The following is a 24,312-nucleotide window of genomic DNA, read 5'->3' on the forward strand; positions in this document are numbered from 1 at the left end:
CAGCCAGCATGCATCAGTATGGCAATACCCATTATTAAAATATTCAAATACATGTTCTACTGTCTGTTAAATAGTTGTTGCACCAGGCTCCCTAAGTGACCTCTAGCTTCACCCTCTCCCTTGGGGTCTCCCAGACCTCACCTCAACCCAACAACTAAAAGGGACCTGCTTCTACCTTATTGCCAGTATCTCTTCTGATTAATCAGTGTCCTGGTGTACTAGTTGTTAAATATTTTTAGTGCTACTTCTGGGTGAAGAAAATTAAAGCCACCAGAGAGATGCCATGACATGTCTCAAACTTGCAAGTAGTTACTGACAGAGAATGATTATTCATTTAAATAAATTATTAGAATATTGCACCTCTTTTCTTGTCTAGAGACAGAGACACAGTCAAGATTTTAATCCAGGTATTCTTACTATAAATCATTGTTTCCAACACATCAGAGCTTCCTAGCAGTTGTGCCTAGAATGGATTGAAAGTGTGCCAAAATATTGATTCCCCTCCATCCCTGGAATAGTTGGGGTAAGCCTGAGACAGCCAGAAACCTGGGGCCAGTTGCCTCCCGACAAATACCATTTCTATATGCTATGTCCTCAGATTTGAATCATTGCACTATATCAGAAAGCTTCCAACTCTTACGCCATTTCATCAATTATGATTTCTGGGAAAGGAAGATAATTATAAATCTCAAAAGTAAAAGAGAGTAGCACTTTTACATCCATTTAGCATTAGAAACCTTTTCCAAATTAAATGTTACACAAAACTCACTGTCTGAAAACAAAACTGATACTTATAGTAATCTACATATATAAAAGCCTATGCAACTGTACGACTGGTCGCTATGATGCGCACTGACCACCAGGGGGCAGACGCTCAACGCAGGAGCTGCCCCCTGGTGGTCAGTGTGCTCCCACAGCCAACCTCCAGTGGTCCCTTCCCCTGGCTGGCCCCGATTGGCTCCAATCGTCAGCCAGGCCTAGGGACCCCACCCGTGCACAAATTTGTGCACCGGGCCTCTAGTTCTATCATAAATATAACAAGATACACCCAACATGAAAATAAATAAAGATAATAATGGTTTGTAACCCATTGATTAAATTAAGGATCCACAAATCCATTCTGGTATAAGTAAGTAAACTAATAAATTGAAAGTCTGATGAAGAATAGGATATTTACATATCTCAAAGTACCACACTACAAAGTATTAATTTAAAAGGCAAAATGGTACTTTTACCTTCAAAGAACCTGGCATATATTACCTTAATCAAATGATCAAAGTTAATATCCTAGTTATGGGACATCAATTCTGTGATATTCCTGGCAAAGATGCATCACCAGAATTTAGTTATAAGGAAATGTAAGACAAAATTTGAGAGACTTTCTACAAGATAACTGGTGTGTATCTTTAAAATTGTCATGGTCAGGAAAGCCAGAGACTGAAGAACTGTTCAGATTGAAGGAAAGTAAAGAGATATGACAACTAAGGGCAGCATGTGCTTTTTAAACTGGACCCTTTTGTTCTAAAGGTCATTTTTGGGACAATTGTTGCAACTTAAATGGGATCTAAGTATTAGCTGATAGTAATATATCAATGTGAATTTTCTGATTTTTTGCTGTTATTTATTTTTTTGCTGTAATTTTTCAATTATAGTTTATATTCAGTATTTATATTAATTTCAGGTGTACAGCGTAGTGGTTAGATAATCATATACTTTACAAAGTGGTCCTCCTAATACTTCCAGTACCCACCTGGCACTGTACATAGTTATTACAATATTATTGACTATACTCCCTATGCTGTACTTTACATCCTCATGATCAATTTGTACTTCTTAATTTATCCACCTTAATTTATCCACCTTTCCCCCCAATTCTCCAATTCACCTCCCTTCTGGCTACCATCAGTCTGGTTTCTATATCTGAGTCTGTTTCCATTTTATTTATTTATTTTGTTATTTAGATTCCACATAATTGAAATCATATGGTATTTGTCTTTCTCTGACTTATTAGCCTAATACCCTCTAGATCTCTCTATGCTGTCACAAATGGGAAGCTTTTTCATTTCATAGTATATACGTACCACCACTTTATCCACGTGTCTATTGATGGGCCTGAGGTTGATTTCATATCTTGGCTATAGTAAATAATGCTGCAATGAACACACAAGTGCATATGTTTTTTTGAATTCATGTTTTGGGTTTCTTCGGGTATATACCCAGAAGTTTAATTGCTGGTTCATAAGGCAGTTCCATTTTTAATTTTTTAAGGACCCTCCATACGGTATGGGCTGTACCAATTTGCATTCCCACCAGCAGTGCACGAGGATTCCCTTTGCTCCACATCCTCACCAATACTTGATTATTGATGGTAGCTATTCTGACAGGGGTGAGGTGACATTTTATTGTGGTTTTAATTTGCATTTTTTTATGATTAGTGATGTCAATCATCTTTTCATATGTCTATTGGCCATCTGTATGTCCTCTTTGGAGAAGTGTCTATTCAGGTTCTTTGTCTATTTTTAAATTGGATTGTTTGATTTTTTATTGGTGAGTTGTAGGAGTTCTTTATAAATTTTAGATACTAACCCCTTATTGGATGTATCATTGGCAAATATCTTCTCCCATTCAGTAAGTTGTCTTTTTATTTTGTTGATGGTTTCCTTTGCTGTGCAAAAGCTTTTTTTTTTTGATGTAATCCCATTTGTTTATTTTTTCCTTTGTTTCTCGTGCCCAATGAGATATATCAGAAAAAACATGACTACGAGAAATATTAGAGATTTAACTTCCTATCTTTTCTTCTAGGAATTTTATGGTTTTGAGTCTGACATTTAATTCTTTTTTAAAAATATGTTTTTATTTATTTCAGAGAGGAAGGGAGAGGGAGAGAGAGATAGAAATATCAATGATGAGAGAAAATCATTGATCGGCTGCTTCCTGTATGCCCCACCATGGGGATTGAGCCCACAACCCGGGCATGTGCCCAACCAGGCATCGAACCTTGAACTCCTTGACTCAACCACTGAGCCAAGCTGCCGGGCTGACATTTAATTCTTTAACCCATTTTGAGTTTACTTTTGTATATGATGTAAGAAGGCTGTCTAGTTTCTCTTTTTTTTTCCCTCATGTTAAATTTTATCAGCACCTTTTATTGAATGGACTGTCTTTACCCCATTGTATGTTCTTACATTCTTTATCACATATTAATTGACCATATAGGGATGAGTTTATTTCTGGGCTCTCTATTCTGTTCCATTGATCTATGTATATGTTTTTAGGCCAGTACCATGCTATTTTGATTATTATAGCCTTTTAGTAGAGTTTGGTATCATGTAGTGTGATACCTCGCCTTTGTTCTTCTTTCTCAAGATTGCTAAGGCTATTTTGGGGTCTTTTGTTTTATATATACATTTTTGGATTATTTGTTCCAGTTCTCTGAAAATCACCATTGGCATTTTGATAGGAATTGCACTGAATCTTTAGATTGCTTTGGTTAGTATGAACATTTTAATGGTATTAATTCTTTCTATCCAAAAGCACTGTATATATCCCCATTTATTTATGTCTTTTTCAATTTCTTCAGTGTTTTAAAATTTTTCAAGTACACATCTTTTACCTCCTTGGTTAAATTTACTCCTAGGTATTTTATTTTTTGTATGCAATTATAAGTGGGATTGTTTTCATATCTTCCCTTTATGATAGTTCATTATTGGTATATAAAAATGCAAGCAATTTTTGGATATTTATATTGTATCATACTACTTTGCTGAATTTATCAGTTCCAGTATTTTTGTGTGTGTGTGTGGAATCTTTAGGGTTCTCTACAGTATCATGTCATCTGCAAATAATGACAGTTTTACTTCGTCCTTTCCAATTTGGATGCCTTTTATTTTTCCTTCTCATGTGATTGCTTGGCTAAGACTTCCAGTACTATACTGAATATGAGTGGTTAAAGTGTTTCAAATTAGTACCAGCTTTAAATTAACTCACAGTCACATCTTTGCTTTCTGTGTTTCAGGAACTTTACAGTGGTAGCAGAGACTGCAATATCCTTGCTTGGGTACCATCCTTAAATGAACCAGTGCCTGATGATGAGGAGGTAAATATTATTTGTACAAATTTGTACAGTGACTTCTAAATCATTAAGAAAAGTTTATTAATTTACTTTATGTGAGAGAAACTTTTAAAGCATTTCTTTCTATTTTCTGATTTTAAAAATAATTTGCCTGTTATAAGACACTTGACAATTTCAGGAAAATATTAAAAGAGGAACAAATTTCTAAAAGTTGAATTAATTACTACTTACATTTTTATTTACTACTTTTTTTTTTCTGTGCATATGTGTCTTTTTTAACACATTTAATATCATACAACTTGAACATACAACTAGGTATCCTACTTTTCTCACTTAATATTGTACAATAAGCCTTTTTCATGTTGTTAATAACTATTGTTTTAATAATATAGCATTCTGTCATTTATATACCACAATTATAAATATTTACTCATTTATAGACATTTCATCATTATTAACAAATCAAAGTAAATATCTGTTCATAAATTATTTATATTTCTGATTACTTCTTTGGATAGAATAGGTGACATTTCTAAGGCTCTTTTTTCACACTGTCAAATTTTACCAATTTACATAGCAAGCAGTCTGTTAGTTCCTATCTTAGAGCATAAATTGGTACAAATATGACAGTATGACTAAAATGCCTTAAAAATGTGATGTGTAAACAAAGATGAATCCCTAGTCTTAAGTAGTAGACTCTGTATTTTTTTACTTTTTGCTGTTGTTGTTAATCCTCACCTGTGGATATTTTTTTCATTGATTTTTTGAGAGAGTGAAAGGGAGAAAGCGGGAGAGGGAGAAAGGGAGAGTGAGGAAGAGAAAAAGTGAGAGAGAGAGACATCAATGTGTCTCTTTCATATTGACTGGTTGCTTCCCGCGTGTTGCAGCGACCTCAGGTGCCAGGGATTGAAACTGCAACCAAGGTTCATGCCCTTGACAGAGAATTGAATCCTGATGGAGAATTGAATCCGAGACCCTTTGGTCCATGGGTTGATACTCTAACCACTGAGCGAGCAACCGGCCATTTATGTCAAGCTATCTGTAGGTGATATCTTTCGTACCAAAGATACTATTTTACCAAGCACTGTTAATCCCCTTATTGCCTGTTAATTATTTTATTTTGACCCTAATCTAAATGAAAGAGAGAAAAAAGACAATGACAAATCTTCCAGTGGCTGGCCAAATGCTGTATGAATACCTCCAGATTTCATCACATGTCTAATTGGTTTATTGTGGCCCTGTTTATTTTTAGTGCATAGCAGCTTTAAGTGACTGAATATTCTTCTGTAAAAAGCTTAATGTGGCCATGTAATTTGATTCAGCCATTTATTTTGCATTATTATTTAATTACTGTGTCCTGCTGTTTGGAAATCACTATATACATTAAATCCAAGTTAAAACAGTATAGATCCAGTTAGGAAGTATAACAATTATTTACCAAATGAAAATAAAAGTTAATCTACTATGATGTATGTTTGGAAAAAGGACAATAGAAGAAAACTAAAATGCTTATTTTATAAACAGCATGTTATGATTATTTATTTCCCTATTATGTAGTCATAGTTTGAACTCCTCATCTAGAAAAATTTTTGTATATGAGAAGTTCACCTGAATAAGGAGAAAATCAAATAGAGATACACAAGTTAGCTTTATTTTTGTTTTAGAGCTATAAATCCTTATCTTTCAAAATATACTGTTTTACTTTAAGATAGCAATCATTCTCATATTAATATAAAATGGTATGTGCTAAGATTATTTTCACAAAACTTTAGTTTGAAAGATTTCTGTGAATGTAGGTAAACATGAATGTGATCATTTTACAGATACCCAGTGGAGAAGTCCATCTATACAAGACTCTGTTCCTGACATGTATATTTACTGTTTAACTCATATTTAAATGTTTTTCATCTCAACTATAAAATAAATAACTCCTGCAGTTTCCCAGAGAGGCAACTACACATACACACACTCACTTAGTCTTTAGTTCCAGGTAAATTAAGTAATAATAAAACTGGTAGGTAACTGGATTTGAATCCCCATTTTGCCATTATTAGTGATCTGAGACAAGTTTATATCATTAAAGCAAAAATTGTTTTTAGGATCCCTTTCAGATTCACCCTTAGGTGAGATTTACTTCCCCATCAACCAAGATATAATCCATTATGGGTGTTTCTTCTGAAATCCTAGATAGGGGAGGAATTTAGTTCTGCATTAGAAACTTGATGGGTATTGGGTAATAGGAACAAATTTTATGGTTTTGAAGTATAAATCCTGTTATTTAATTGACAGGCTGTTTTATTATATCAGTAATCTGCCTTCTTTTGGCCCCCTCTTCCTAAAATAGTTGTTGTCAAAGCAAGCCTATATAACTCTTAATCAATTTTTCCTTTCTGAGATCTATAGGTCAGCTACATTACAGTCTAAATCTGACCTCTCACCAAGAGTCTTACTTCATTTTGGGTCACACAATACAGAACTGTTTTATTTATCATTTATGCAAGTGTATAATTACTTGCTGACACTAACAACCCTATATTCTACCTATGAAGACTTTCCAGTAATGACCATTAAGAAATTTAGGATTTATCAAGATGTATGTGTGGTAGATGCTTGTTTCTTTTCTTCTTTCCCAGTTTTTGGACCTGGATTAGATCCACTCTAAACTCATGCTTTCCGATCTCCATGACATTTGCAATTATCTGTCAATAGAACAGGCAACCTGGTAAGATAGAGATGTTCAAGCATAGAAAGGATGTCCACTAGGAGGAGATGTTGTAGAGAAAACTGTTGGTAGTTACACTTGATCAGTGGGTCCCATGCCAATAATATGTGTACCACATCCATACATATTTTTACTGCAGCTTTTAACTATGAGTATGATGTTTTATTTGTGATTTTTAGCAATAAAATATACTTCCTATAATACATTACAGTATAAGAAGTAATGTTACTACTGTATTGTTACTACTATAAACAGTAACATTTATATACAACTACATTTCAATTTTCACTTAATTATTTTTGTTTCTTTGCTCAAAAATAATATACAGTAAAATATAATTTTACTTGTCTGTTGAGTCTCCAAATGAAATTTAAATGTTTAATAGGTTACATAATGGTCTTCCATAATGGAATTTGGAGGCATGACCTTTATATGCTTTATCCAACTAGGGATGTTTTTGGTAGATGTGTAAGGCAGAGTTAAAGGCTTCCAAAGATAGAGTAGGGACGAGGAATTACCTTTCCCTTAAGGACAATGCATCTTTAAATAAACTCTCACTAGATAACCTAGTAGTTAAGTTATAAACCCAGTAAACATTTGGATGAAAGAATAAATGAATATAGTTCAGTATGCTACTCTTGCAAACACGTGGACTGCTGCGAGGAATAAGTGAATAGTTAGCTGAAATTTGGTAATAGTTTGGTATCTGGACATTTGAGATACAATGGAATTTCGTTTGTATACCTAAGTGATGACAGTCAGCATTAGGTTTAGTAATAGTGACAATAGCCAACATTAGGTTAGTAATAGACTCTGAGCTATAGAACAGCCATAAAGAATGCCTAAATTAATATATTGTTTTACAACCATCCTGGCTGATACTTTGGGTATTTACTGGAATGTCTACTTTTTCTACCATTATTATTGTTTGACCTATAAAATTATGTCATCCTGGTCATCAAAAAGGAAATGAACATTCTCAGACATACACTAGGGATTACCCTTATCATAAAATATTGCTGTATGTTGTAAAAAGCAATACATGTAAGATCATTTGAGTAGTCTTGGTGGTAATTTGGGGTCTTGTAGCAAATGTAAAAGCTGCAGAATAAGAAGTAAACCTGGCTCATAATGCCCAGACACTCAAAAAAAAAAAAATAAGACCATCTTAAAGCCCTTCAGTCATTTGACAGAGAATAAGAAGGTAACCATTTAAAATGTTTCCTAAAAAAGTGAGTTGATTTAAAAATACCACAAATAATTAAAATTCCTCTAGTTGCTGATTACCTTTATTAGGTATGACTCTAAAGTTGTAAGAATACTGTGATGTTTTATCGTTTTAAATAAACATCACCCAAATGCATGTTATCTTTCCAAGAAAACTCCCAGGGAAACCTAGTGCTAATGACGAACATGTTACCATTTCTGACACATTTTTGCATTGCTTCTGAACCCCTTTACCAACCATAAAAAAATAAATAAATAAACCTCACAGCTTAGTAGCCCAAATTACTTTTTGAACCAAAAATGGTATTACTCAGGTTGATGAATACTTTATTCTTCATTTTTGGATATTTGCTTATTTATAAAAGTCAGGTCCATCCAAACAATATAAAGTTGTCTAGTCAGACTGTAGACCTGATTTCAGTCTTAGCTATATGGATGGTAATTTGTTACTTTCTCCAGGTAATTCCAAAGAGTTGCAGAAATACATTAAGCAATAGCATCATGGTGTGTGTGTGTGTGTGGCGCACTAGTGCCCATGCACACACTCTCATGAGCTCACACTCTCATGAGCTCACATGTTATGTATGTGTTGTGAGGTACCTGCTTTGAGGGAAACGTAGATAATTTAAAATGAAATTACATTATCTTATACTAGAGGCCTGGCGCACAAAATTTGTGCACTGGTGGAGGGGTGTCCCTCAGCCCAGCCTGCACCCTCTCCAATCTGGGACCCCTCGAGGGATGTCCTACTGCCCGTTTACACTCGATCCCACCAGGCAGTCGGACATCTTTCTCACAATCCAGGACTGCTGGCTCCCAACCGCTCGCCTGCCTGCCTGCCTAATTGCCCCTAACCCAGCCGTGGGCAAACTACGGCCCGCGGACCGGATCCGGCCTGTTTGAAATGAATAAAACTAAAAAAAAAAAAAAAGACCGTAGCCTTTTATGTAATGATGTTTACTTTGAATTTATATTAGTTCACACAAACACTCCATCCATGCTTTTGTTCTGGCCCTCTGGTCCAGTTTAAGAACCCATTGTGGCCCTCGAGTCAAATAGTTTGCCCACCCCTGCCCTAACCACTTCTGGCTGCCAGCCTAATACCCCCCAACCACTCCCCTGCCAGCCTGATCGACGCCTAACTGCTCCCCTGCCAGCCCAATTGCCCCCAACTGCCCTCCCATGCAGGCCTGGTTGCCCCCAACTTCCCTCCCCTGCAGGCCTGGTCACCCCTAACTGCCTTCCCCTGCAGGCCTGGTCACCCTAACTGCCATCCTCTGCAGGCCAGGTCGCCCCTAACTGCCCTCCCCTGTAGGCCTGGTCACCCTCAACTGCCCTCCCCTGCAGGGCTGGTCCCTCCTATCCCTCCCCTGCTGGCCTGATCACCCACAACTGCCCTCCCCTGCTGGCCATCTTTGACCACATGGGGGTGGCCATCTTGTGTATTGGAGTGATGGTCAATTTGCATATTACTCTTTATTAGATAGGATAGTATGTGGGGTGTTTCTTACATTACCTTTGTTTTATAATTAACAATTGTTTCTTTCAAAATATCTAATTGTTTTTTATCTATTTCGTAACTATATTGTGAACCTAAAATCATGAGATAGATTAATCAAATCTTTCTTTCCCTCCTTTTTAGACCTCAACCAGATCACATTTAAATCCAGCATTTGAAGATGCCTGGAGCAGCAGTGATGAGGAAGGATGAATGTCAATCCTAAGTACCTTTGTGTCTCTATTAATGAAAATTTTCAAATGGACTGTTATAGTTTTTTTTTTTAAATGTTCAGTGATAGCTAAATTAGCTCTGAATTTGGAGGATTTTTCTCCTCATATTTTAAAATGTGATTAGTATTGCCCTAGCTGGGGTGGCTCAGTGGATAGAGCGTCAGCCCTCGGACTGAAGAATCATGGGTTTAATTCCAGTCAAGTGCATGTACCTTGGTTGCAGGCTAGATCCCCAGCCCTGGTCCAGATGTGGGCAGGAGGCCACCAATCGATGTGTCTCTCTCACATTGATGTTTCTCTCTGTCTCTGCCCCTATCTTCCACTCTCTCTAAAATTAAATGGAAAAATATCCTCAGGTGAGGATTAACAACAACCAAAATATGTGGTTAGTATTTTCATGAAATCCTAAAACAGACTTCTATATAGTATATGTAATCAAAACATATCTCTTGATCCCAATTGCTGTGACCTAGGGCAGCCCCTATTGCTATAGTACAAGGAGCTAAGTCACAGCACCCCATGTGGGGTCTTGAGCGGACTGTGTGATGCTTTCTCTGAGGATGAGCAACTGGTGGTTAACAGCACTGACTTTCTACTGGCTACACCATCAGTCTGTTAATTTTCACTTTCAAGGACAGTTTTACTGAGGATGACTAAATCAAAAATAATAGTTGAAAAGTTAGCATAAAAATCTTTTATTCTTTCTTATTCATGTATTTGGTTTTTGTAGTGATTTCATTTAGTTGACTGTTGTCTAGCTTTATGTTAAATGTTTTTGGATTCAGTTCTTCCCATAATCCAAAAAGTGCACCACAGGAATTTTTTTAACTCGGGGAAAATCCCATGTTGCCTTTATTTTAACACAGCAGATGGCAGCTTGTACTCACACTTGAACTTCCTTTCTCTGAATCTTGTTAAGATATGACCAAGTTCTACTTCATTCATCAAGACAGAAAATTTCCTGACAGGGAACCAGGCTTAAACGTGAAATGTCATAAAATTTCTAGTTTACTGTCTACTCTTTTTTGTGTCAACCCATAAGTTATTATCATAAAGCTAATCTTGTATTTCCTTTCTTCCTGGTTCTTATCAGCAAGAAACATGTAAAAGAAGTTTTTATGAGCTTGAATATCAAGTATACAGTTGTCGAGTTTTTGAGTGTGTAAGTGCTAGACCTCATATTAAACCTTTCTGGACAGATGTTTTATATACATTTACTTTATTGTTGATTTTCTTAAGCTATTACTCTCACTTCCCCGTTCCCCTTGGTGAGGATAGGAGGCTTATGACTTTTGGGAATGCTATTGAAATTGGAATTTTTTTTTTTACTTTTAAGAAAAAAATAAATCTTCCTTCAAACTGCAAATAACTGTATTGCTTCCTTTTTTTAAAAAACATAAATTAACCCATTTATTATAGGCTAGTAATGTTTCAAATTGTGCAGCTTCTACTGGCCTTTCCATTCCTTCAGTCTTCTGATGGCAGACTTCACTGTGCCAGCAGAAACAGTGTTGTAGGTCTAGGCACCATCAGCTACTGTTCTCATGCCAGGTCCCCACAGCTCACCTCTTCATCCTGGTTTTGCACAGAAGGAGCAAGTATACTTGGCGTGCTGGCTGATTTCAATTTTCTCCACCATTTTCCTGAGGGAGGTACCATAACGGGTCCCATATTTACCAACGACTCTGACCTTTTTGGTGCGTTTAGCAATGTCTCTGCAAACTAGGTCAGAACCCAAGAGAGTATATTGCTTCTTTCTAGTTATATAAATACAGTCCGTTCTCCACATCTCTGGGTTTCACATCAGTAGATTCAGCCAACTGTGAATCAAAAATATTCCCCAAAAAAGAAAGTTACATTGTTACTAACATTGTTACTGATTAGGCCTATGATGGTTGTGTCTGTACTGAACACATACAGTTTTTTTCTTGTCATTATTCCCTAATAATACATTATAACAACCATTTACATTGTATTAGGTATTAGAAGTAATCTAGAGATGACTTAAAGTAATGGGAAGATGTGTGTACTATACCATTTTATATAAGGGACTTGAGCATCCTTAGATTTTGGTTTTCATGGGGAGTCCTGAAACCAATTCCCTACAAATACCAGGAGATGACGGTATACATGTTCATTGCAAAAAATTCATGCAACATAAAAAATTTTCCCAAAAAAATGTGTTGGTCATGCAGAATTATACTAACTGAGATAACCACCACTGACATTTTAGTGGCATTCTTCCAAGCATCTGTTTGTTACACATAACGGGATATTCAACATGCTGTCATTTCATGAAAACCCCTCTCCTCCCTCTACTCCCTTACTTCTTCTGCCACATGTGCATGGGTTCTCCTAAGAGCTGCTGCTTGTCAGTATGCAAAGGGTCTCATGCACAAATAGAGCTGATGCCACCATTGCTTTCCTAGTTCGCCTGAGGTTGATTGGGACACTCTAGGGAAGGGGACACAGCTCACAGCAAAGGCCACTTGGCACCACCAGAAGCTTATCAGGTAAACATCCAAAAGGAAAAATTTTAGCTGCCTAGAAATACAAGCCATTGTAAAATACTTTGTTAAAAAAATAAAAAAAGTGGGGTGCCCTGGCCTATCCCTGCGACTGGAGTGTCAGTTGGTTGGAGTGTCATCCCATGTACCCAGAGGTCACTGATTTGATTCCAGGTCAAGGGCCTATACTCAGTTGCGGGCTTGATCCCCAGTCAGGGCATGTGCAGGAAACAACCAACTGATGTTTCTCTCTCTTCCTCTCTCAAAAAAAAAAAAAAAGGCAGGGTTTGAGGAAGAGATGATTATTCTGTAGATAGGAGTCATGTCTTCCCAGTGAGAGGTTGCCTAGAGGTACCTGGCTCCTTCAGCCTCTCCCCTTTCCCTCTTATCAGCCAGACAAAAAAAGTAAAGATGTGCTGCACTTTCAGGAGCAAAAGCCTGAAAAAGGAAGAAAACAAAGGAAAAAAGATGGCTACTTTTGATGACTATAAGCCCAAAGGGAAAAACAGGAACTTTAAATCTTAGGCAATAGGCAAATGCCAGTTGAGCAAACATAGTTCTAATCCTAGATTACTTACTGATTTAAAAACAAAATCAGACCCCTAGCTACAAGGGGAGAAAATAAAAGGCAATTAAGTAATAAATACATATATAATAACAAAATTTTATAATTTGATCCAATTAGAAGCCCAAAATGTTTATACTAAACTAGAGGCCCGATGCACGAAATTCGTGCAAGAATAGGCCTTACTTCCCTCGGCTGTCGACACTGGCTTCCCTCTGGCACCCAGGACCTGGGCTTCCCTCGCAGCCCTGGCTTCGTCCAGAAGGACGTTGGTCTAATTAGCATACTATGTTTTTATTATTATAGATTAACATACAAATTAATTTATATAACAAAAAGATAAAAAGGACCCTTATGATGGATCACTATGATGTTGATATCCATTGTGGCCCTCATACCCAGTGTCCAATATTATTAAAATTACTGACTCTGTTCAATCAACAGCTGGTACATATTTTGCTCTTGTAGATTTGGCTGACGTGTTCTGTTCAGTACTTATTTCAACAGCCTCTTAGCTGCAGTTTGTCTTCACCTCAAAGTGACACAATGCACCTTTTCCAGGCTACCCATTGGGTACTTCAACAGCTTTGCACACATTCTTTGCAGATAGGATCTCCACTGCATCCACCTTCTTCCAGAAACAGGTATGACATTACATGGATGATATCCTCCTCCAATGAGATTCATTTGATGCAATCATTTAGGATCTACAGGTCCAATATCTTTTAGTACTTAAGGGGTTCTGATGACATTATCTTTATTTACAATTTTTACTTCCAAATTAAAATCAACAGGCACTCCTGCTAGACCCCTCAAGAGACTGGCTACCTCTTATTGCCTCCTGGAGTCTCTGGACCACTTAGGATGGCTATAAGTTACCCAAGGGCTTCTGATGTAAGAAACTGCCCTTGTTAGCCTCATTCTGTACTCTGTTAAAACAACAAATGAAGTACATGCTGGGTTCTCTGGAAAACAGAGGCTCTTGCTGTGACCTTCCATAACCAGCTGCCTATTAGTTATGGGTCATGGAAACTGAACATCAGAAAGGCAGCATAGCTCCTGAGGCCTCTTTAAGACAAGATGGAGCCAAACATGTGCTCTCTGGCATATTCCACCAGCAGGAGGATGTGGTTTTCCCTGTCCTCTGTTTCTTGCCAGATGCCATGGTACTAGAGGATGCCACCCCTAGTCCACATGGCTACCTGGGAAGCCACTTGGGATTCACTGAATGAATAGCAATGGGAGTACATAGACTATGCACACAGCACAGCTAACCATTATACATGATGGAGCTCAGTGGAATGCAGATTTTCATCTTAGCCAGGATGTCCTTAATAAAGGATGGGAACCAAGAAAAAACACACTTGGCAAACTTTAGGCAGTCATCTTAGTGCTGGATGTCCTGGCCAACAAGTAGCCCCTTTTTCATGTTTATTATAAACAATTGGGCCGTTGCCTAAAATTGCCCCTTTCAGGAGAATAGAAAAAACCAACTGTGGGACCCTTGCCTCCCAGATATCCAAAATATAAATAAAATCACACATCTTCAATGTATTAAGGCCACAATACAGAGCCTTGCCAGGACACACTATTACTTTTGGGGTTACAGACATGACTGATAATTACCAAGACACATTTTACTTCTCAAAATACACAATGCTAGTCTCTCAGAAAAGGTATTCATAGAACTTTCATCTCCCTTAAAGGTCCCAAATAGCCAGTTTAATTGAGATACATCTGGTCTTCTCAAACAACTTCTTTTTAAATTTTAGTCAGGTAAGTAGACCTTTAAATGGGGTTCTATCTTGCTCTTAAGTCAAAGCTCCTTGTCCAATTTATACCTTACATCAACTTAAAAAACTTTCCCATTACCCTTTCTTATAGATAAAGGGGATTGCACATTGCCTCACTGTACATAAAGACTTATATATGAGACCTTTATAGAATGTCTTCACCTATCTTTATAATTTTTTTATCATTCCTACATCCCAGAAAGGCTGGAGGTCAGGTAAAGGACACATACTTTCCTGGGACCCATTAACCAAATTGTCCATGGACCAGACAGCTGCTCATCTTACAGTAATATGGGACCCAATTGAAACTAAACTTCCTATCAAGTCTGTTCTTTACAATTAATTAAAAAACTCAAATATAGGAAGTATAGTTCTTTACTTTCTACTTTTTTTAAGTAGACAATTGAAAAATAGAAAAAACAAGAAAATAATAAACAACCCTGTTGCGACCTCTTAATTCTCTGTAGGAATCTACAAATGCCCTGTATCCTCCTGACTAACCACTCCTGTTTCAACTCATGCAGGTGCTCATAAACCTTTTCATGGGTTAATATGGCTCTCCTAGGCTATGCTTTCTCAGGGCTTACAAAGAAATGAATGCTAGAATTCTAACCTGGGTTGTTATTTGTCACTAAAAATACAAGTGAGGCAGTGTTTAAGACCAAGCTCCTCTTAATGCCTTGACATTCTGCCAATGGTTATTTAATAGGGCTGTAACCTTAGGCCTGGCCAGTGGCTTTGTTTCCTTGGCATTGGTGGTCAACTCTTGAAGGCAAAAAATGACTGGCTCAAGTGGCTTCTCTTTTGTTCATGTCATTGTTTGTGGCTGGAATTAGCTACAGCACTAAATTAGGGCCTGATAACACCTTCCTGTTTAAACAACAGCACGGGCAGGAGAGCTGCTACTTCCCAGTGGTTTGCACTCCCCAGCATCATCCATTGTTGTATGTCTCTATATAAATATACTGTTTTAAGTTGTGCTAAAATGAGGAAATAATATTCTCTTTTTTTTTAAGGAAATAATATTCTGGAATAAGTCTTTGAAAGTTGAGTTGTCTATTTCAATTTCCTGTTTTAATGTTTTTATATATATTTTATATGCAAAATTTTGTCAGTTTCAGTAAATACTATGGATACAAGATTTAAAATAACTCAGTGGCAATCACTATGAACATTAAAGATGGTAACATTATGAAAAGTAATTGTAGTGGCTTCACAAAGAAATAAATAGTAAACAGTGGACTGGAAATCAGAAGACCTGAGCCTTAGTTTTACTACCAAGTCGACAAGTATTCAAAAAATATATAAATTTGAATAATATATTTTTACTTTCTTTTACTCATTAGTCAAAAAAGGAAGGGGGCAGAAAACTGGAATAGAAAATTGTTAAGTTCATTTCGCTCCAGAATCACACATTGAAATATTTAGAAAGCATTTTTAAGTGGCATTCACTGTGTGAAATACATAGAGGCATATAGTCAAGATTAATTGACATTCATTGAAGGCAAAGGTGAAGTGTCTTTATAAAAGTTTCATGAATTATACTGAATGACCATTCAAATTCTAATGGAAGGAGCAAGCTGTTTTGCCTAAACTAAAACTTTTAAAGTTTCCATCTAAGTTATTATGGAGCCACCACCATTTAAGCTGTTTTATTTAGCAAATTGCTTAGCCTCCCTGAGCTAATTTCCTTATTTGAGGAAAGGTAATAAAATACACTTTACAAAGTTGAAATAAAGTTCTGACATGTAAGAATTGTTCAACTAATAGAACTCATTTAAAAATCTCAAGATTATTGAGGTCTGAGCTCTTACCAAAATTTTCTGAAATTTCACCTCTATGGGACATTGTCTGCATATTTATTTTGTCTTCCTCTCCTTTCTAGAGTGTACACTCTTAGAGCAGGGGTTTTGTCTGTTTTGTTTATTGCTTATCTTCAGCACCTGGAACACTGCTTGGCAAATAGTAGATGCAAAAATATGTATTTATTTATTGAATTAATCAGTGAAACCACACCATTAACAAGCACTTAACTGCAAAGCAACTCCACTCACAATTTGCAAATAATAAAGTGCTTAATTGTGTTATTTTTATAATTTACTATGTATGAAATTTTAAGTGTATTAAATATTAATAACTGGATATTACTTTAATAATGTAGCCGTTTTCTTGCAAAATGGCAAGGGGTCCTATTTGCAAGCTTGCTACAAGCCTGTACACGAACATAGATCCTCCCTGAGTCCTTTAGAGGGCTGCAGTTATACTGGAGACTAGCTTTGTGATTCTCAATAGCTAAACAAAATTAGAGGAACTTTGAAACCTTGAGTTTAGATTTTTTTAAAAAATATATTTTATTGATTTTTCACAGAGAGGAAGGGAGAGAGAGAGTTAGAAACATCGATGAGCTGCCTCATGCACGCCCCCTACTGGGGATGTGCCCGCAACCAAGGTACATGCCCTTGACTGTAATCGAACCTGGGACCCTTTAGCCTGCAGGCTGACGTTCTATCCACTGAGCCAAACCGGTCAGGACTAGATTTCTTAATATGGTCTTCTCAAACTAGCCCATTCCTACCTGGTAATATGGTTGGACTGAATTTCCCCATTGCCTTAGGCTCTAAGGTTTCTGGGCTTTCTTCTTTAGTGTCTCTCCCCCTCCCCACCCCCAATCATGGAAATATGACAGATAGTTCTGGAAATTTTACATATTTCAGGTCATTGATTAGCTTTGTACCCAGAAAGAATGTAGGGAAGGAAAGATAAGGGCTCACAATCTCAGATGCTTACAAAAGGCAGGAGAACATGGTAAATAAGTGAAGGGGTAGGGATAACAAGAACCAAATATAAGAATTATAGTCATACTCTTTATGACATTTTGATGTCAGCATATAACAGTAAATACATAATTTTAGAGATTAGATTTTCTGATGTAAAATTCAAATACCCAATTAAAAGTACTTATTTTGGTTATTATTTATTATTTTTTATCTTGAACTAGAGAAATGTGACATTTTTTCCTATGTTTGAGAGCAATATTCATTTTATTCAAGTGAATAATGTAACAGTTTTTCACAGATATGGTTTTTCCAAAACATAGATTTCTCAGTAAATTTTTTGTATATTTAACATATCTGAGCTGTTTATAATTCAATTCATGGTTAGATTTCATACCTACACTTCAGTATGCTAACTTACATTAACTCTTTATTCACATTATCAATATTAGCTGAGAAAAGGCAAGTTTGTTCCATTTTACAAATATTTATTTGAAATCAAATAACTTTTTTAGAATTCAGCTCTTAGCTCCACAAAGGGTAATCATCACTTAGATTTCTGGAAAATGATTTCTGCATGTGAAAATGGGCCAAGCCCTGGCTAGCTTGGCTAGACTGTCGGCCTACAGAGGGAAGAGTCATAGGTTTGATTCCTGGTCAAGGGCACGTACCTCAGTTGCAGATTTCCCCAGCTCCAGTAGGGACAAGTATGGGAGGCACCCAATTGAGGTGTCTCTGTCACGTTGATATTTCTCTCTCCCCCCTTCTTCTCTCCCACTCTCTAGAAATCAATGGGAAAACATTTCCTCAGGTGAGAAAAAAAACAGGCCATATTTTTCCTGGTTAAGTTAGTTTCATAAAGGCACAATTTGGCTAGATATGTGATGAATAAATGGATGATTTGTTTATGTAACTGGTTGTGAACACACTTATAGAAAAATGGAGTGTATAGAATGTCAACCTAAGTCCCAGTCTTTGACTAAATCTTCACTAATGGATCAGCTGACCCTTTCTTTAGACAACACAAACCAATTTCTTAGATCTATCCAAAAAAATCTCTTTGGTCTCGCACCACATTGATTTGACACGTCTCCTGTTGTGCAAACCATGGCAGTCTATCTGTTTCATAGTATTAATTACTGCATTTGTGACATTCTCTTTTTCTAAATTAAATATGATTGTGAAATAAACATGTTGTGTGACTTGTGCAAACTGCCACCATGGATTTAAGTTTTGTAAAACAAGTCCAGTGTCAGTAGCGACTTGCTGGATCACCTCTGGCAGTCCTGTTTGCCCACTTTACTCATTACACAAAAATAATTTCCTGGTATACCATTATTCGCACGATGTCCAAAAGTTATACCAACGGTTAAAAACTTTGGACATCACAAGTAACTATAGCTAATTGAGTGGTGTTTATATGTTTTATATCTGTACTCTCATTGGCTGGGGGAGGGGAGAATATGAACGATTTAACCATTTCATGCAATAAGCCCCTTCAGCATGGCTTCAACATGCTAGGAAATGTTATACCTGTTTAAACTCAGATTTGCAAGTGTTAGTTTCTGTTCAGGAAGCAATACATGCTGCAATCAACCTTTTTGTAATCCCATCACTGGCAACAGGTTTTCACGCCAAGAAAAATTTTTTACTTAATACATTTTACACCATTATCACAACTGTGATTTTCAGTCCATTAAGTTTTTTATTAAGTTAATTTGTCATTACGTGTCTTTGCTATTCTGGTCATAATTCTTACTGTGGCTACTTTCATAACAGCTTCTTAAGTCAAGTACATTTAGTACGATGTGCACCAATAGTGGCTGTGCAGTATTAGTCATGTAGGAAGAGCCTCTTCTTCCACAGTGACATGCACTCTTCCACTTGCCATGAAACACATGGCTATGTCTGTCTTCCATTCATTCATTTCTGATGGAGAGAAAAATAGTGTGATGTGACGATACCTGGTAGCTCCCAGTCAGTAAGTAGGGAGACATTAGGTAGTGGTGGGAATTATGATAAACCTGAAAACAACTGCCCAAAGGCAGCAGTTTTTATAAATTAGGATTAGGTTTATCTGATAATCCATGATCACTTAAATAAAACATAAATGCATTTATTTTTTTTAAATGTGTTTTTATTGTTTCAGAGAGAGGAAGGGAGAGGGGGAGAGAGATAGACACATCAGTGATGAGAGAGAATCATTGATCAGCTGCCTCCTGCATGCCCCTACTGGGAATCGAGCCCACAACCCAAGCATGTACCCTCCTGGTTCATAGGCCGGTGCTCAACCACTGAGCCACATCTGCCAGACTAAATGCATTTTTTAAAATGAAAGCCCAGGAAGGCAGTCCTACGCTGGTGTGCTGGTTCAAGGACCATCAAGAAACTAGGCACTTTCTTATTACTCTCATACCCTCTATTAGCTTCCTACTTGTGATCAAACATGATTGCAAGATTCATTCATGTTAAATAATATTCCATTGTATGGATATACCACATTATATCTATTAGCTCATTAGTGGATGGTCATTTGGATTACCACTTTTTGGTTATTATGAATAATGCTGATATGATTATTTGTATACAAGTTTTTATGTGCATACATGTTTCCATTTTCTTGGATGCCAGCTATGTGCCAGTGAAGAAAACAGACCATCTTGCTATGCTCAAATATTTCCATTGAGAATAGATATTATTAGCATGACCTTAAAATTGAGACTGAATACAATAAAAAGATATGCATTTCTCAAATGTTTTTATTAAGTTAATTCATTCACTCAGAAAAAAATAAATAAAATTGAGACTGAATAAACGGAAATGGAATGAGAAGAATGCAGTTTTTAAAAGATGAGAAGATATGATCTTATACTGAAATGAAGGAAAAAAACAATATGTTAAATATGAAAGTCAAATATGTTATTGAAAAGTGTGCAGGAGAAAAGAGAGAGAGAGAAAGGGAATGGTAAATGGGGGTAGAAAACAGTATTAAATTTTAGATAGGGCAGCCAGGAAAATCCTCACTGAAAAAGATGGAATTTTGAGTAATGAGCTGAAATGAGGGAGCTAGCTATGCAGACATCATAAAAGGAACATCAAGTGAAGCAGGAGCATAAATAGAATGTCCAAGGATCAGCAAGACAGGCAAATAGGGAAGAGTAATTAGGGGGATAATGGTAGGAGATGATGTGAGATTAAGAAGGGCCTTATAGGTCCCTGGAGAGTATATGGGAAGCCATTGGAAGGTTTTGAACTGGAGAGAGACATAATCTGACTTTGATTTTAATAGGATCACTCCTGTGTCAGTGTGGGGATTGGTTGAAAAGGAGCAATGTGCAGAAGCAATGAAGAGTTAATAGTCTGTTAGAATCCAAGCAAGGGATGATGGTAGCAGCCTCAGGATGTTGGAAGTATATTGGAAAGGCATAGATGGGAGGAAGTTAGGCTTCCCAGGTGGTTCAGAAGGCCAGTTTCTTCATCTGATAAATTCTGGAATCTACTTCAAATACATGCAGGATGTTGGCAATACCCTGCAGCCTCATGAACAGGCCCCCATAGAACATGTAGGCAGAGAAATATGTTGCTGCTTTCATCTCCCTCAATCTTGTATACTTCTCCATGCTTTACACACTCCAATTGGTCAGCCCTGGAAGGTCTATCCTCTGTGGGGTTGTATTCACCATCATCCAGTGTACCATCTTCACACAAGGTACTGGCTATGACCAACCGGAACTTCTCACCCAAGTCTACAGGGTAAATCTGAATGTTTACATCTAAGATAAGGTCCATCATGAAAGAGTCACTCTCACAATGCAGTCAAGACACTTGGTCCAACTTCTTTCCCTCTGGGTCAATGTCTTTCACATCAAAAGTATTGCTGCCATGGTGAAAGTACTAGGAGAGTAGCAGGCGCTGAGTGTGCAACCACAACTAGGGATATACCACCTCTCATGGAGAAAAGCTCTCTTCCTTTTCATGGAAAACACCCTGAAGTCATTCTTGACTTCTTTTTTCCTCTCTCACACCCCACATCAGATCCTTGGGAAATCCTGTTGATATTACCTTCAGAATATATTTTAAAAACCTGATCACCTTTACAACTACTAGCCTGGTCAAGCCACTTCTATCTCTCATCCGGGTTTTGTAAGACCCTCCTAATCATCCCTGTCTCTGCCCTTTTACCTTCCTCTCCCAAAGTATTTTCAACAAAGCTGCCAGGATACTCCTTTTTAGAATTTCAGTCAGATGATGTCATTTCTCAAAATGCGTCTCTTACCTCTTTGACCTTACTTATTACTATCCTCAATCTCTCCAATTCAACCACTCTGGCCTGCTTGCTGTTCTATCTCAGGCAATACTCCAGGTCTTTTAGCCTTGCTATTCCCCCTGACTGCAGTGCTGTAAACTGGATAGACAAATAGGCTTGCCACCTCACATCTTTAAAATTTTGGCTCAATGCCTACTTCCAATGAGGTCTTCCCTAATCACGTTAACACTGCAGCTCCCCACCTCCAAAGGCCCCAGCTCTTTCCCTTCTTTATTGTTCTTTGTAGTGCTTATCACAACAAAAACCCTGAATATTGTTTATTCACCTATGTTCTATTGTACCCAGTAGAATGAATGTACACTCCACGAGAACAGGATTTTGTGTGTGTCTGTTTTATTGTCTGTTGAATCTTCAGGACCTGGAACATGGTAGCATTCAATAAATGTTTGTTAAGTGAATGACTCCATTTGACCTTCTGCATATTTGAAATTTCATAAATATATGTAGATTGGTTGATAGTGAAAGACTCAAAAGCAAATATCATTAAGCAATTGTCTCCAGTTCCCAAAAGATTTCCCAAATCTACTTAAACCACCTGTTTTTATTATGAAAGCAACATTTATCTTAAAGGAAGGAGAAATCCTTGACTTCAAGGTTCTCTTAAATTTGTTTACCATTTTTTTTTTTTTTTTGGTCTTCCTTTCAACAGCTACTGTGTAGGCTCTCAAAGCTTTACAAAAAACATTTAAAACCTCATGTTCAGTGCAGCAGAATTAGGTGATGGAAGCCAAAGCCCGTGAGAAAAATATGTTTCTGGCCCACTGAGTGTCCTCCCTACCCACCCTCTCGGAAAATTTTGAACCATTTATCGTGATTCCGTGCTTAAAACGTGCAGCACAAACCCACAGGCCACGTTTTCGAGGTGCCTGGGTCAGGACTCCTCAGATTATTTTCAGGTTTCTGGATGATAACTCAATCCCAGTTCTTGGTTTTGCTTTTGAAATCAGTCACTTCTTTGGACCCCTATTTTGCCTTTCAGCTATTGATGTCATGATTCCAAAACGTAATAGCATTTAAGAAGACCATAACCAGAAACAAGGCCAGGTAAGTTAAAAAAATAACAGAGTACCCTGCACATACATATGTGTAATGTGCATCCTCACCCCACTCCCCAATCCAACAGAAGCAGTTCAGGAGAAAGTTTGCTAGACTTTGTTTCCTGCAGCAGTTGCAGTTAATAACCAGGAAAGTAGTTAGCTTATATACAATTGCTCTAAGAGCCCCCTTATTTGCAGGAATTCTCTTAATAAGCAGAGGATGAAGCTGACCCAAATTGGTCCTCTCGCCCTGGTTGGGTCTGGCCTCCATTTTAGATTAAGAATTAACCCTCCTTATAGCCTTTCCTGGAGCAGGGACGTCCTTATTTCTCCCTCTCCCCCGCCAGCCTCCCCCTTGGCCAGGTTTTCCTCATTTCAGATTTTCCTAGTGTCATCCCTGAATCATGCCTGAGGACAATCTTCACATTATTTCTGTTAAGTCTCGGGATGACCTCGGGTGCTGGCATTTGTGCCAGGAAAGAAATGTAATGAGTCCATCGGCCAGAACCGATACCCCAAAGCAGCCAGCGTGCCCAGTCCCGGGCCAAGCTCTGGGCGTGGGCTAGCGGAGCGGGGCGGGGCGGGGCCCCCCGGGCGCGCGCCCCTCCCGGCCGCTCCCTCCCGGCCGCGGCGGCTCCGCCCCCCGCCCCTCGCGGGTACCTGGCAGGCGGGCGGGCGGGGGCGGCGCTGCGCGCGTCACGCAGCGGGTGGGAGAGTGGGCAGGTGCCACCGGCGGCCTCCTCCCCTTCTCGGTTCAGTCGGCAGCCAGGGCGCGAGGGCCGCTGTGAGGAGCTCCGCGCTCGCGCCGCCACCCCCTGCTCCCTCGCGCGCCGGGCGCTTCGGCTCCGCTTCCCGCAGGGTGAGTGGGGGCGCTGGGCCCGCCGGCTGGGGCCAAACTTTTACGGGGCGCGGAGAAGAGATGGGGGAAAGAGAGAGACCCCGAGGCGAGGGGTTGGGAGCAGCCTGATGGAGGAACTTGGGTGCTGCACGCGGGGATTGGGATCCGGGTGCCGGAGACTCGGGGAGCCTAGCAGGGCCCTCCCTGGGGTCGGGGTAGGCGGGCTGGTTGTTCCCGCACCGCGGCTCGCGGTGCGGAGGGAGAAGGCCCCTCCCTGGGGGAGGGCGGGACCGCCGCGCTCACCTGTGCGCTTCCCGGGAGCCCCTCGCCTCCCCCCCGCGTCCCAAAGGGACCCCGGTGACCGGCTCTCCCCGGGCTGCGCGCCTCCCCTAAGCGCTCCCACGCTGCGCGGGTCTTGCTGTTCCCGGCGGGAGGACAAAGGTGCTCGCTGGTGGGACTGGGAGAGGGAAGGATCTGCTCGACCTTGACCACCGAGGTCACTTCCCCAGCTCCGGGATCCGGCCGACTAGCCACACCCCAGAATCCCCGAGCCCCTTTCTTCCTGCTTCCTTCCCCGCTGGGGCGCTTTGGTGTCCTTGAGACCGGAATGAACTTGGGGCGCAGCTCTTGCAGCGGGGCGCTGCCTCTTTAGCTCCCGCAGCTGCATCCTGTCCCGGCGGCTGCTGCTGGCCCAGGAGCGGTGTGATGAGTACAGAGCC

At 38.9% G+C, this 24,312-nt stretch overlaps 2 protein-coding genes and 2 pseudogenes across 10 annotated transcripts in view; 2 read left to right on the forward strand and 2 right to left on the reverse strand.

Moving 5' to 3' along the window:
- The window catches only part of ERCC8 (ERCC excision repair 8, CSA ubiquitin ligase complex subunit), a 39,128-nt gene extending 28,165 nt beyond the window's left edge, over nucleotides 1-10,963 (forward strand). For all 7 annotated transcript variants that reach the window (XM_006081425.3, XM_023751659.1, XM_014452580.2 and 4 more), the window contains 2 exons: nucleotides 4,016-4,096; nucleotides 9,664-10,963. In XM_006081425.3, coding sequence (XP_006081487.2) covers nucleotides 4,016-4,096; nucleotides 9,664-9,732 — 150 coding nt within the window. In that variant the 3' untranslated portion in view covers nucleotides 9,733-10,963. The remainder of the gene's footprint in view (nucleotides 1-4,015; nucleotides 4,097-9,663) is intronic.
- Nucleotides 10,964-11,199: 236 nt separating this feature from the next.
- On the reverse strand, nucleotides 11,200-23,912 carry LOC111825401 (annotated as a pseudogene).
- On the reverse strand, nucleotides 19,625-23,302 carry LOC106696478 (annotated as a pseudogene).
- ELOVL7 (ELOVL fatty acid elongase 7) overlaps nucleotides 23,471-24,312 on the forward strand; it is an 81,273-nt gene continuing 80,431 nt past the window's right edge. For all 3 annotated transcript variants that reach the window (XM_014452595.2, XM_023751695.1, XM_023751696.1), the window contains exon 1: nucleotides 23,471-23,614. The gene's annotated coding sequence lies outside the window, so the exon portion shown is untranslated. The remainder of the gene's footprint in view (nucleotides 23,615-24,312) is intronic.

Source organism: Myotis lucifugus, unplaced genomic scaffold, assembly GCF_000147115.1.
Source record: "Myotis lucifugus unplaced genomic scaffold, Myoluc2.0 scaffold_0, whole genome shotgun sequence".
Lineage (NCBI taxonomy): Eukaryota > Metazoa > Chordata > Mammalia > Chiroptera > Vespertilionidae > Myotis > Myotis lucifugus.